This window comes from Chelonia mydas, chromosome 6, assembly GCF_015237465.2.
Source record: "Chelonia mydas isolate rCheMyd1 chromosome 6, rCheMyd1.pri.v2, whole genome shotgun sequence".
Classification (NCBI taxonomy): Eukaryota; Metazoa; Chordata; order Testudines; family Cheloniidae; genus Chelonia; species Chelonia mydas.
Genome location: NC_051246.2, coordinates 18098300 through 18110552, shown reverse-complemented (window position 1 = coordinate 18110552; position 12253 = coordinate 18098300). Strand labels below are relative to the sequence as shown.

The 12253-nt window shown below is 53.9% G+C and overlaps 1 protein-coding gene across 1 annotated transcript; it reads right to left on the bottom strand.

Moving 5' to 3' along the window:
• Nucleotides 1–1071: 1071 nt before the first annotated feature.
• On the bottom strand, nt 1072–10205 carry LOC119566328 (zona pellucida sperm-binding protein 1-like). Its single transcript, XM_043549611.1, has 12 exons — nt 9960–10205; nt 9104–9225; nt 8474–8933; nt 7107–7250; nt 6121–6305; nt 5937–6034; nt 3797–3924; nt 3514–3703; nt 3275–3425; nt 2977–3061; nt 1834–1959; nt 1072–1257 (listed from the first exon to the last, which is right to left on the bottom strand). Exons 1-12 carry the CDS (start codon nt 10144–10146, stop codon nt 1118–1120), a joined length of 2016 nt encoding a protein of 671 aa, XP_043405546.1. The 5' UTR covers nt 10147–10205; the 3' UTR covers nt 1072–1117.
• Between the last annotated feature and the right edge of the window lie 2048 nt (nt 10206–12253).

The following is a 12253-nucleotide window of genomic DNA, read 5'->3' as shown; positions in this document are numbered from 1 at the left end:
GTCATTACCACATGCACATTAAGTGTCTGCAGGATCCAGTCCCACAGTAGGCTACCCTAGAAGATGCTCATAGAGGGGCTAAAACAGTCACACCACGTTAGTGTGACAGTCCCTGTGGGTTCTACAGTAGGTGGAGGATGTTGACATGATAGGAGCAGGGGGAGAGAAGATTTTAGCTGTTGGAAGGGGATTTGGAGAGGAGCTGGAGGGCTGTAGTTTCCCAGGTGAGATAGAAGGAAACTAATGCAAATGGAGAAGGGTAGATTGCTGTGTAGACAGAGGTGAGTGTGTAGATGTAGCCAAGGTAGCTTTAGCCTAGCCAGATCAAGCAGTAGAGCAACAGCAGCACAGGCTACCCACTGGAGCCTGACCCAGAGTCCCAGCTAGTCTTGTATAGTCCATGCTTCCACTACTGTTATTTCAACTAGCTTGATGAAAGCTAGCTCATTGAGGTCTGTGTGTGCGCACTACAGCCACACTTTGGAGTGCCCCATAGATATAGCTTAAGGGTCAAGAAGCAGGAGATAGCAGTTATGGGGGAGATCCCAGCTGTAAGGCAGGATGCTTAAGGTCTTGAAGCATCAGGTTTCCCAGTCACTAACACAATGGGGAAATCTTCACCACCTCCTGTAAGCTAGGGGCTGGCCACAGCCCCCACAGAAGACACAAGGGTTTCTAATTACCAGACTTAGGCTTGTCCCCCAGCTTGCTCACATGGACTTCATGTTAGACTGGCAAGCGCCAGTCGTTCTTATTGCGTGCCCAGTGGAGTTAGAATCCAGCTATTCACAGTAAAGTTAATCAAAAAGTCTCTAGTTCGGCTGAGTGGCTTCCCCTCCCCCCAGATAGGACCCCAGGAGATGAGAGAAAGCCATTTGATTTACCTTGTCTAGTGCTAGCTTGCAGTCTTCTTCCTGTCCTCTATGCCACATCCTATTCTGGTGTCTATCCCTGCAGAGAGGTCTGTTCTGCTGCTGACTGGGGAAGAGCTACAAGGCCAGTAGTAGACGCCTGGCCTCAACAACTGCTGTTCCCTCCCCCAGAGGGACACATGCTACCACAAGACATTAGTGCAGTCCAGACATTTTATTTCTGCTCCCCCTCCCTTATTTTACAGTCATCTGCCATGGAAGATTGGGGACCTTGTCATCCAGCTGCTTCTCCTATGGAGTAGTGTCACAGTAACAAGAGAAACCACAGCCACCAATGAAAGCATGGCCAGAAGCACCAGGGTCAGGTCCAGTCTGGAGACAGGGTCTGGAGGAGGAAGAGGAGGAGAGGTTAAGACAATCCTGATTTCTGTAGGGTCTAAAGTGTGGAGATGACACCTAGACTTCCCTGCCCCAGTGGTGCTCCCCCTACCGCTTAGGCCAGCCTTCATCAGAAAGATACTTGAATTGTCAACTCACTTTTTAGACTGTGAGCCAGCACCACCATCCCATTGATTGCCTTCTATTGAATGGCTGAGGCAATGCTAGCCCCAGTGCATTGAGTGCCACAGAGGCTCAGGGCATACAAGTCACCATTGAGGTGCCATAGTGTCCCCCCCCCCGCCCCCCCAAGTTTGCTGGGTTTTGAGACATCCTATGAATGTCCAAAGGATAAGGAAATAACCCAACATTGGCCCACTCATAGGAAGCACTCACAGGTGTGGTGTCAGCCAGCATTAGCTTACATATGGATCATCAAGGAGTGACTTCTGCATGTAGCCCCCCCTCCCCGGCCCCGCCATGAACATTTATATTAGAATCCCCTGGACAGCATTGACTTGCTGTATTCCAGGTTACTGTGCAAGATGCCAGTCGTCCTACTCAGGTTTAACAGAAAACTCACCCTTGTTCTCATAGATGTGCTCTCTCCACGGCTCAGGGCTCTGCTGGAAGATCACAGGGCCAGGAGAGCTCACCAGGTCCTGGGGCTCTCCTGTCCCATTGTTGATATCCAGGAACCGGCGGCCTCCTGGGAGATGGAATGGAGAGTTAGGGAGCTGTCTGTCCAGCGCACTCACAACCAGAGGGCCCATCATGATGAAATGCAGCATCACCATGGACTCAACCATGAGCCCTTACAGGCCTCCTGACAGGTTCTGGTACCAGGTATTAGATCTTCCTGAATTGCTTATTTGAAGTGTGGGAGAAGTTGGGAAGAAAGGCCATTTCATCAGGAGCAGCAGACACTCCACACTCCAGAGGCAATTTCTAGTATTGTCTCCTACATAGGGCAATTGTAGGAGATTAGGCCATTTACCTCTTCGTGTTAGCCCATCATACCCCAGCTAGCGCTACAGTACATGGTACAGGTACATAACGAGCTGGGCTGAACGCCTTGCAGTCAGTGTATAGCACAGGGCTGGGCAAACTTTTTGGCCTGAGGGCCACATTAGCACTGTAAAACTATATGGAGGGCCAGGTAGGGAAGGCTGTGCCTCCCCAAAGAGCCTGGCTCCCTCCCACTTCCTGCCCCCTGACTGCCCACCTCAGAAACCCCCTCTGCCCCCCCCCAACTCCTTGTCTCCTGACTGCCCCCTCCCAGGACCCCTGCCCCTAACTGCGCCCTGGGACCACACCCCTATCCAACCCCCCGCTCCCTGACAGCCCCCGCTGGACTCCAACGACTATCCAATGCCCCCTGAACCTCTGCCCAATCCAACCAGCCCCTGTCCCGACTGCCCCCTGGGACCCTCTGCCCCTTATCCAAGGCCAACCCCCTTATGATGCTGCTCAGAGCAGCAGGAGCTCACAGCCCTGCCGGAGTAGAGTGCTGGACGGCACAGGAGGGGCTGGGGGCTAGCCTCCCCGGCCGGAAACTCAGGGGCCGGGCAGGATGGTCCTGTGGGCGGTAGTTTGCCCTCCTCCAATATAGCAGGACAGGCAGATCTCTGTTCACTATGAGTCCTCTGGTATTTGGGATGGCAGCTTGTAGAAACCCACATGGGTTTCAGACCACTGGGGCCCAGATGGAGCCACTCCGACTTACTCGTAGCAGCTCCTGATGGGCACATGGTCCTGCAGGGCTCCAGCCGGGAGGGGTAGCAAGCTGAGGCGCTACAGTAAATGTACACCTAAAATCCACACAAGTGAGAATGGAGTTAGTGAGTGACTGGCCAGTGCTGGTAGGAGCCAGGAAGTAGATCCACAGCTATCAGTTTGGTTCTGCATGTGCAGCGCCTCAGCAGAGACAATGTGAAGGTCAGGACCTGACTGAAATAGGAGCTCCTGCCCCTGCACTCCGACTTCCCCCTCCTCACCCGCTTTATATGTGGGCCCCTTCTCACCTCTCCCTCAAGCGCCACCTGGGAGGCGGAGTCCACAAAGGCAAAGGTGGAGAGGACGAAGCGCTGGTGGTGAGTCGGGAAGGGCAGCTCAGATAAGGCAGGGCCCACGGGCACAAGCTGGGTTCTGTAGTTGTCTCCCAGGAACGGGCACCTGGGAGCAAGACATGAGAGAAGGGTGGACCAAGGAAACCGCCTTCCTCCTCCCCAAGCCATGCTCCCCCTCCATCCCAGCCACTCACCCGTCCGCCAGGATGGGCCACTGCGGCTGCTGCAGGGGGTTAGCACTTGGGGTGGCCCAGCACTGGTGTAGAACCAGAACCAGGGACGGGTCTGTTCTGTGCAGGATGCGAACCTCCATGTAGAGAGGGTCCCTGAGCACCTTCACCACAGGGTAGTCTCTGTCTGTGAGATAGGATCTGTAGCTCAGGTCTGTGGGGGAGAGGGCAGGAGGAGAGCAGAGCTGAGACACCTGTGGTCCTTCAGGGGGATGGGATCTCCGTGCTGGAGTGAGGGGTCACCTACCTGTGGCGATGCGCAACTCAAGCCGGAGGGGTCCTGCCTGGGTGACTGGAGCAGGTGTGGGGGGCAAGAAGACCTCGACCTGGACTGGCAGAAAGTCACTGGCATTGTAGATGCAGCGAGCATGGAGGCTGCACAGGAGAGAGCAGAGGGAGGAGACAGGGGCTGATGCTCTGTGAATTCAGATTGAGGCCATGTGGTTTCTGGCAGTGACCTTATTAGTGCTTGAGACAAGCAGGGTCAGGCCCTATCAGTACTTGGATGGCAGACATCCAAGGATGCTAGTGTATCAACCCTTTTAGCAACTCAGATGTTCTTCCCTCTAACTCAGGGACTCAGCAGGAGTGTCTGAGCACGGCCACATGGGGGCCTTCTCAGACAGGCTAGAAGCACCTGCTTACTTGTAGTCACACACATCTCTCTTGGCAGCATTCTCAAGTTTGCCACCAACTGTTATCCAAGCTTTCTTTCTACCAACCCTGTAGTGAGTTATCAGTCCCTCCGGGTGGCCCCACGGAGGCCTTCTCAGGTCAGGCTGGCTGTGCCTACTTGTCATCATTGGAGATCACATAGCAAGTGGCATTTACAATCATAAGATTAGGATTGGAAGTGACCTCAGGTGGTCAGCTAGTCCAACCCCCTGCTCAAAGCAGGACCAACCCCAACTAAATCATCCCAGCCAGGGCTTGGTCAAGCCAGGTGGCAGAATCTCCATCCTTAGAGGTTCTGCCACCTCCCTAGGTAACCCATTCCAGTGCTTCACCACCCTCCCTGTGGGATAGTCCCATCCCCAATAGCCAACCTAGACCTCCCCCACTGCAGCTTGAGACCATTGCTCCTTGTTCGGTCATCTGCCACCACCGAGAACAGCTGAGCTCCATTCTCCTTGGAACCCCTTCAGGTAGTTGAAGGCTGCTATCAAATCCCCCCTCACTCATCTCTTCATTTTTGTTGCCCTCTGCTGGGCTCTCCAATTTTTCCACATCCTTTCTGTTGGTGGGGGCCCAAAACTGGACACAGTATTCTAGATGGGCCTCCCCAGTGCTGGATAGAGGGGAATCACTTCCCTCCATCTGCTGGCAATGCTCCTACTAATGCAGCCCAACATACCAGTAGCTTTCTTGGCAACAAGGGCCCACTATTGATTTCATAGCCAGCTTCTCGTTCACTCTAATCCCCAGGACCTTGTCTGTAGAACTGCTGCTTAGCCAGTCGGTCCCCAGCCTGTACCAGTAAATGGGATTCTTCCCTCCTAAGTGCAGACTCTGCACTTGTCCTTATTGAACCTCAGATTTCTTTTAGCCCAATTTTCAATTTTTCTAGGTCACTCTGGACCCTACCTACCTCTCCCCCCAATTTAGTGTCATCCATTAACTTGCTGAGGGTGTAAGCCATCCCATCATCCAGATCATTAATGATGATGAACAAAACCAGCCCCAGGACTGACCCCTGGGGCACGCTGCTTGATACCAGCTGCCAACTAGACAGAGCTATTGATCACTACCGGTTGAGCTTGATGACCTAGCCAGCTTTCGACCCACCTTATAGTCCATACTTTTTTAACTTGCTGTCAAGAATACGGTGGGATACTGTGTCAAACTTTGTTAGAGTCAAGGTATATCATGTCCACCACTTTCCCCATATGCGCAGAGCCAGTTCTCGTCATAGAAAGCAATCAGGTTGGTCAGGCATGACTTGCCCTTGGTGAATGCAACTTGGAGGAGAGGAAGGTGATCAGGACCAGCCAAGTGCTTCAGAATGGATTTGACCTGCTGCAGGATTTTTCTAGGGACTGAGGTGAGGCTGACCAATGTTGGCATTTGATCAGACAATGTAAAACCCTGACTCTTGGACAGTCAGCTGCACAGCGTGTCCTTCCCTTCACAAAGCAAGATTTTGCCCCATGCCCCATTAGGGATCAGGTGCATTGCCCCACACTCAAAAAAGGGGATGTCTGTGACTGCAGGGAATCCATACCTGTAGAACATCCCCCAAGTCCTTCGGTGGTCAGGAGAGGCTGCTGAAAAATTGATGGATCAGATCTTTGCCAGGGGAAAGTATCTGGCCTCACGCTTCCACTGTGGAAGGGCTGAAGCCTGCTCACCATCACTTCCTTGCTAGTCAATAGAGCAGGCCAACTTACATGAAGATGCTGTCCCGGGTGATGGAGCCGTCTGGCCCAGTCCGGATGTCGATGCCAGAGATCAGCTGGTTCTCATAGATCAGTTTGTCATGGATCACCTGGAAGAGTGGAGACATGGGGCAGGTTAGTCCCCCAAGCCCCTGAGCAGAGCACTCACCCTGGCTTCCCGTGGGTGTCCCCTCACCTGGACTGTGGTGCCGCACTGCATGAGGGGGAAGCGGAAGATCACAAAAGCCTCAGTCATCCTGATGGGGTCACACCCTGCCTGGGCATAGGCTAGCCGGACACTCTCCAGGATGATGGGGTGATCAGACATGTCCCTGGAGACCACCAGAACAAAGTGACCATCCAGGAGGCACTGAACAGTGACTGCAACACAAAGGAGCAGGATTCAGTATAGATGTTCCTGGTAGAGGAATTGGGCAAGAGTTCCATGCCACACTCTGGATGATAGACTGGAATCAAGTCACCCCTTAACCTTCTCTCTGTCTAAAGAGGCAGAACTTGGTCACTACAAGGCCTGTTTTCTAATATTTCTCATGGCTCTTCTCCAATCTAAGTATTTAAATAAGGTGTAGATCTGAGAGCGAGGGTAGTTAACCCTTGGAATGGTTTGCCCAGGGTCACTGATAAGGCAAGACTGGATGTCTACTAAGAGATCTGCTTGAGGAATTATTTCAGGGAAAGTCTATAGCTTGTGTGATACAGGAAATCAGACTAATGATCACAATGGTCCCTTCTGGCTTTGGAATCTATCAAGTGAAGCCCCATGGGGGTAAGTGGGTTTGTCTGACACAGCATGATTGCAGCTCAGGTTGTGCAGGAACGAGACACAAGCCGGCAGAGTTATCCTTCGATCTGATGATGGAGCACCAGCCTGTACGGTCTGATGGTTCTTCCTCTGCCACCACACATTTGGTGTTGGCTCTCAAGATCTGCCAGGCACTGGGCAACTGAGGAGAGACCGTGATGTAGGAAGGAATCCCTTTGCACACAACTGATGCCAGCTGCAGCCTAGGGTGAGAGTTACAAAGACATTGCATCCAAGTCTAGTTCACCATGCTAGTAGGTGGTGACCAAACTCATCTGAGAAGTACGGTGTGTCACCAAGCTTCCCAGGACGGAGATGGCAAAAGGCTCCATAAGCTGACATGAGGGCAGGTCTCCTACCTGTGTTGCCATAGTAGCAGGGAGTAGTGAGGTCAGTCTCATCATAACAGCAGCCAGCCTGGAAGCAAGCAGCTTGGCCTGGGGCATCCGCACAGGGCATCTTCCCAGCCACCACACGGCACTGCTCCTCTGTGAGATGGGCCCCTAGAACAGCAGGGTGTGGATTAAGGAGAGCTAGAGATCCTCTGAAGGGATCACAAGAGACCCTTCCCCAGAGACTTTTTAAGATCCGTAGTGACCTCTGGACAAGTGGCTGACCTCAACACCAGTCCAACCCTCCTCCCCTTCCCCAAAGGGCTGCAAGAGCTCCCACAGTGGTCCTCCATCCCAGCTCACCCTGCCCCCTCACATCCATAACCTCAAACCACATACCACCTCAGACAGCATTGTGCTCAGATCCCCACCCCTGTCCTCCAGATGTAGGATGTTGCCCTTCTTTGCATTAAGCCAGATACCAGGCTTAACATTTCACTTGGAATTTCAGGCTCCTGATCTGCTGCTGTGTCAGAGGAGAGCCCCCACCCACACCCTACAGCCCCCTCAACACAGCCAGCAGCGTGGTCCACTCCAATTTATCACAGTTAGCAGTTCCGGGGTGGGTTTTTCTAGCCATCTCATGAAATGGTGAGCAGACGCCTACTCTATGAATTTTTCCGTTATTAAAGTCACCATCTCCCTTTATTGATGATGGGGCAGACGCTAGCAGGAAGGCCACCATTTCCCCATAGCCAATCAGAGGAAAGTGCCCCTCGTAAAACATGGCTGCGAATTTCTTTCATGAGACTGAAGCTGTACCTAGAGGCAAAGTGGCTGCCACTCTGGTTTAGGGGAAGGGCTAGACAGGACACTAAGAGTGCTGAGGGACTAAGAGCTGTGGAGAGCCTGTGCGAGAGACATGGGGGGAAGGAGACAGATTGCAAGCAGATGTGGGGATGAGATATGAAGGGATACAACATCAGATCCCAAACCCTGGGATACTGGAGGAACAGGGGAAACCCCTCTGAGCAGCCAATGGCAAGGACACATTGGTGCATGTGTGACTGGATTTTGCACCAAAGAAGCTCAGACTTTGGAAGCAAGTGCCTTCCCCCTAAAGCTTTGAAAAACCAGAAGGCAAATAGCCACCCCTTCCCTTCAAATAAACTGGGGGCGGGTGGGGGAACAGCATGATTTCTAAACGAACCTCATTTTTGATCATGGCTTACAACACTGTCAACACCAGCTCTAACATGGCAGCCACAAGCAAGAGACAAGGTTCAGCTCCTCTGAAGACCACCACAGGAGTCAGAAGTGGACCATGAAACCTTCCATTAGAGGGGACTCACATGCACTCAAACCAGTTAGAGGTCACAGACACCCCTACACACCTATGTTGCTTGGTGGAGGATATATTTGGGGCACCGGGCGCACCAGGCCCGGCTGCGGCTGGGGCACCGGGCGCACCAGGCCCGGCTGCGGCTGGGGCACCGGGCGCACCAGGCCCGGCTGCGGCTGGGGCACCGGGCGCACCAGGCCCGGCTGCGGCTGGGGCACCGGGCGCACCAGGCCCGGCTGCGGCTGGGGCACCGGGCGCACCAGGCCCGGCTGCGGCTGGGGCACCGGGCGCACCAGGCCCGGCTGCGGCTGGGGCACCGGGCGCACCAGGCCCGGCTGCGGCTGGGGCACCGGGCGCACCAGGCCCGGCTGCGGTACGTAGCGCATGGTCTCCTCTGGGGTTAAGTCACGTTCAGTGGGCTTGGGGCAGGTCATGTTCACATCATAGGTGGCAGCGATGGCCCTGGTGCTCAGCAGTTCCTCCACTCGCACCTGCAGGTGGTTACGGCCATCCTGCAATAAAGAGACACCAGTCAGTCAGTATTGTGGCCTAACAGACTCTCTGTAGGCGCTAAGCACAGTGCCCCCCAGCTGCACAGGCTGTGTGACTGCAGGTGTGGACCCATCTCCAGCTTCTGTTGTTGCTCAGGTACACTGGGGTGAGGCGTGCCAACCCCCCTCACCTTCTTCTGGACATGGCAGCCATTGTAGCCAGCCGAGAAGATCATCGCTCCTTGCTCGCCAGATGTGACCCAATGGAGACAGATGGAGCAGTTGGTAACTTCGAAGGGTGTCCCAAACTCATCTGTGGAGAGAGTCATACAGGTCGTGGGTAAGAAAGAGTTAAAGCCCTTGATGAAGCTTAGCCAAGTAGCCATGTTTGGAACAGTGACTGTGGTTTGTCACATCCTTCGGTTTAGTGGAGTTTAGCATGGTGGGAAGCAGCTCTAAAGGTACAGGATGGCCCTCATTTACCAAGTCTGACCTAGAGCCAGGAGTGCTGAGAGTGGCCGAGCCAGGCCAGGCCATCCCATCCGACCCCATGCTTGGGCATGACAACAGGGAGGTGATCGCCCACAGAGGCCACAGGATCCAGGTGTCTGGAGCTCAAAGGGCCAAGTTACACCTGAGCTTGGGATACCCAGCCACATTTTGGTATGTCCTTTTACAGTCTCCCCCCCAGCAGGGTTCCCTCTTTACCCTCTGCTATTTTGTGGGTCACGATCAGCAGGCTGTTGTGAGGAAAGACTTCGCTACCTGGATTCAATGGTTAGGGCTAACTCCAGTCTTTTCTCCAGGGGACAGAAGCCACAGACTCTCACTTCAGGAGACCAGGGTACTCAAGATTTGAGGATAATAGCCAGGCCACCAAGAAGCACTAGAGTAGAACCTTCTTGTTCCCTTCCTAAAGCTCTCATTACATACTGTAGAAGTAAGAGGTTTCCACAGGAGACCCATAAAACCCTCCTGCATGTCTAAGAGGGCAGACGAGCAGGAGGCTTCTTAGCTTTCTTGTGAAGCAGCCAGGCAGCTACTTACCCACAACTTTGAAGCGGACGGTGCGGCCCTGGCTGGGAAAGACCAGCAGCTGCATCCCATAGTCTCCACAGTCATACTCATGTTGCAAGACAGAGAAACTGACCCTGTGGAAGTCCCCCTGCCCAAGGGCTATTCTTAGGGACCAGAGCAGCACTAAGCCCACAAAATACCTACAGCCCAGCCCCATGGCTGAAGATGCTAAGAAAGAAGCCCTGTCTAGCAGCCACTTCTCATAAGGGGGGGAAGCTGTGGGACCGGGGCTTTGTAGGGTGAGTGGTGGGGAGGGGGCGGGGTGTGAATCAGATGAGCAGAGAGGCAACACCTGGGGAGCTGCCTGCTGCTGGGAAGGGGCCGGGTGAAAAGTGCAAAGCTCAGGGTGAAAGGGAACATAACCATCGAAGCCTTCAGCCCTAAGACCCCCCTCCCATTGAATCCTCCTGTTATGCTACCTTTTGAGTGTTGCCAGCTCTCAGGATTTTATGGCAAGTCCCATGGTGAGTGATGTTTTATTTCAAGCCCCATCTCCTGGAAACAAGGAACTAGCTGAGAACCTCAGTGTGCATTCAAAAGAAAAGTAAGTTTCTTGCCCTCACAGTTGCAGAGAAAAGCTTAAAAACAGGGCTCAAGCACACCCCAAGTGCCCCCAAAATTAGAAGGCCAAGTTGCCTGGAATCGAGGGGTCTAGTCAGTGTATCCTTCTGGGATCGGATGATTTAGTTGGGGATTGGTCCTGCTCTGAGCAGGGGGTTGGACTAGATGACCTCTTGAGGTCCCTTCCAAGCCTGATATTCTATGATTCGAAGTGGGCGGGCAGGCACAAGGTCGAGTCAGTGTGTAGGTGGCCATGGTATTGAATGAGGCCTTTTTCTTTCTTGTTCTATGTGATTAGGTTATTGAAAAACTGGAGTGGATACAGAGAAGAGTCACAAATGCAATTTGCCGGCTGGAAGAAGTGCCGGCTAGCAAGAGACTTACAGAGCTCAGTCAGTTTAGCTTATCGAAAAGGAGATCAAGAAGTAGCTCAAGTACAGTGCCCAAGCACATTCATAGGGAGAAAAGACTGGCTATTAAAGGGCTCTCTAATCGAGTGGAGAAGGGTAGAACAAGATCCAGCGGTTGGAAGTTGGAGCCAGACCAATCCATGGACGATGCGTACAATAGCCTGGGGAGGCTGTACCTCCGGAAAGAGCCCCGCGTGGCCCTGTCCATGCACCGCCCAAGGCCCCCTCCTTCTGCTGCTGGTAGTTGGCCCCAGTCCAGGCAAGCGGGCTGCTCCTCTTTCGGGAAGCCTGCTGGGCTGGGGCTGGGGCTAGGGCGGCTAGGACTTGGGGTGGCTGGGGCCGCACCACCCAGTTCTCCAGGGCTGGGGGGAAAGGGAGGGCTGCCCGACGCCACCCAGTGGTCTGGTGCTGGGGGGCAGCCCACCCATCCAGTGCTGCGGGGCTGATGGGGCAGCCTGTCTGGTGCTCTGAGTGTGTGTGTGTGCCCTGGCGCTTTGGGGCTGGTGGTGCTTGGGCAACCCGGGATTGGGAGGGGGGGCAGGTAGCCGCGGGAGGGAGGGATTCTGGGCTTTGGGGTGGGGCCTCAGGCTCAAGGGGTGGGCCGGGCCAGGGGCTAGCCTCCCCAAGCCTGTGGTTCACCCACCGTCCATGGCCAAATCTAAGGTAGACGTAAGGCACACATTTTGAAGGGTGACTAACCCTTGGAGCAGATGGCCACTGGAAGTGGTGGATTCTCGATCAGGCTATGTCTACACAGCTGCAGTGCTGCCCTGTAGTGCTGACACTTACTGCAGCAACGCTGTCGTAAATCCACCGCTCCGAGAGGTAGGACGATGGCAGAGTTCTTCCAGTGAGCTCATGGCATCTACCCTGGGAGAGAGGTTGGATTAACTACTTCTCTCAGGAGGGTGAATTTTTCACAGCCCTGAGGGACACACCTGGGTCAACCTAACTTTCTAGTGTAGACCAGCCCACAGGCGGCCTGTCTGGAAGACGCTTTACTCAGACACAAGTTATCGGGCTCCATGCAGAGGTAACAGGGTGACATTCTCTGGTCTGTGCTCTGCTGGAGGTCAGATTGGTTGATCTAAGGGTCCCTTCTGGCCTGATAATCCATGAACCTATGAAAAAACCCCTCAAGTGTATTTTTTGTGTGAAAAAGCTCATGATTTTTGCAGCAATCTCTTGATTTTTGGCTCTTTGGGGTTGGGGCTCCCCGTCTCATCTCTCTCGCTCTTTCTGCCCTTCTCACTGCCGAGAATATCGCCAACCCTGAGCGCTCAAAAATCCTGA

Bases quoted from the DNA above. Each gene is read 5' to 3' on its own strand.
- LOC119566328 (XM_043549611.1), bottom strand. From the start codon at position 10,146: ATGGGGCTGGGCTGTAGGTATTTTGTGGGCTTAGTGCTGCTCTGGTCC. The intron at 3,426-3,513 runs GTGAGTGGCTGG...TCTTGCTCCCAG, and splicing joins TGGCCCATCCTGGCGGACGG to GTGCCCGTTCCTGGGAGACA. The intron at 1,960-2,976 runs GTAAGTCGGAGT...TCCATCTCCCAG, and splicing joins CCCATCAGGAGCTGCTACGA to GAGGCCGCCGGTTCCTGGAT.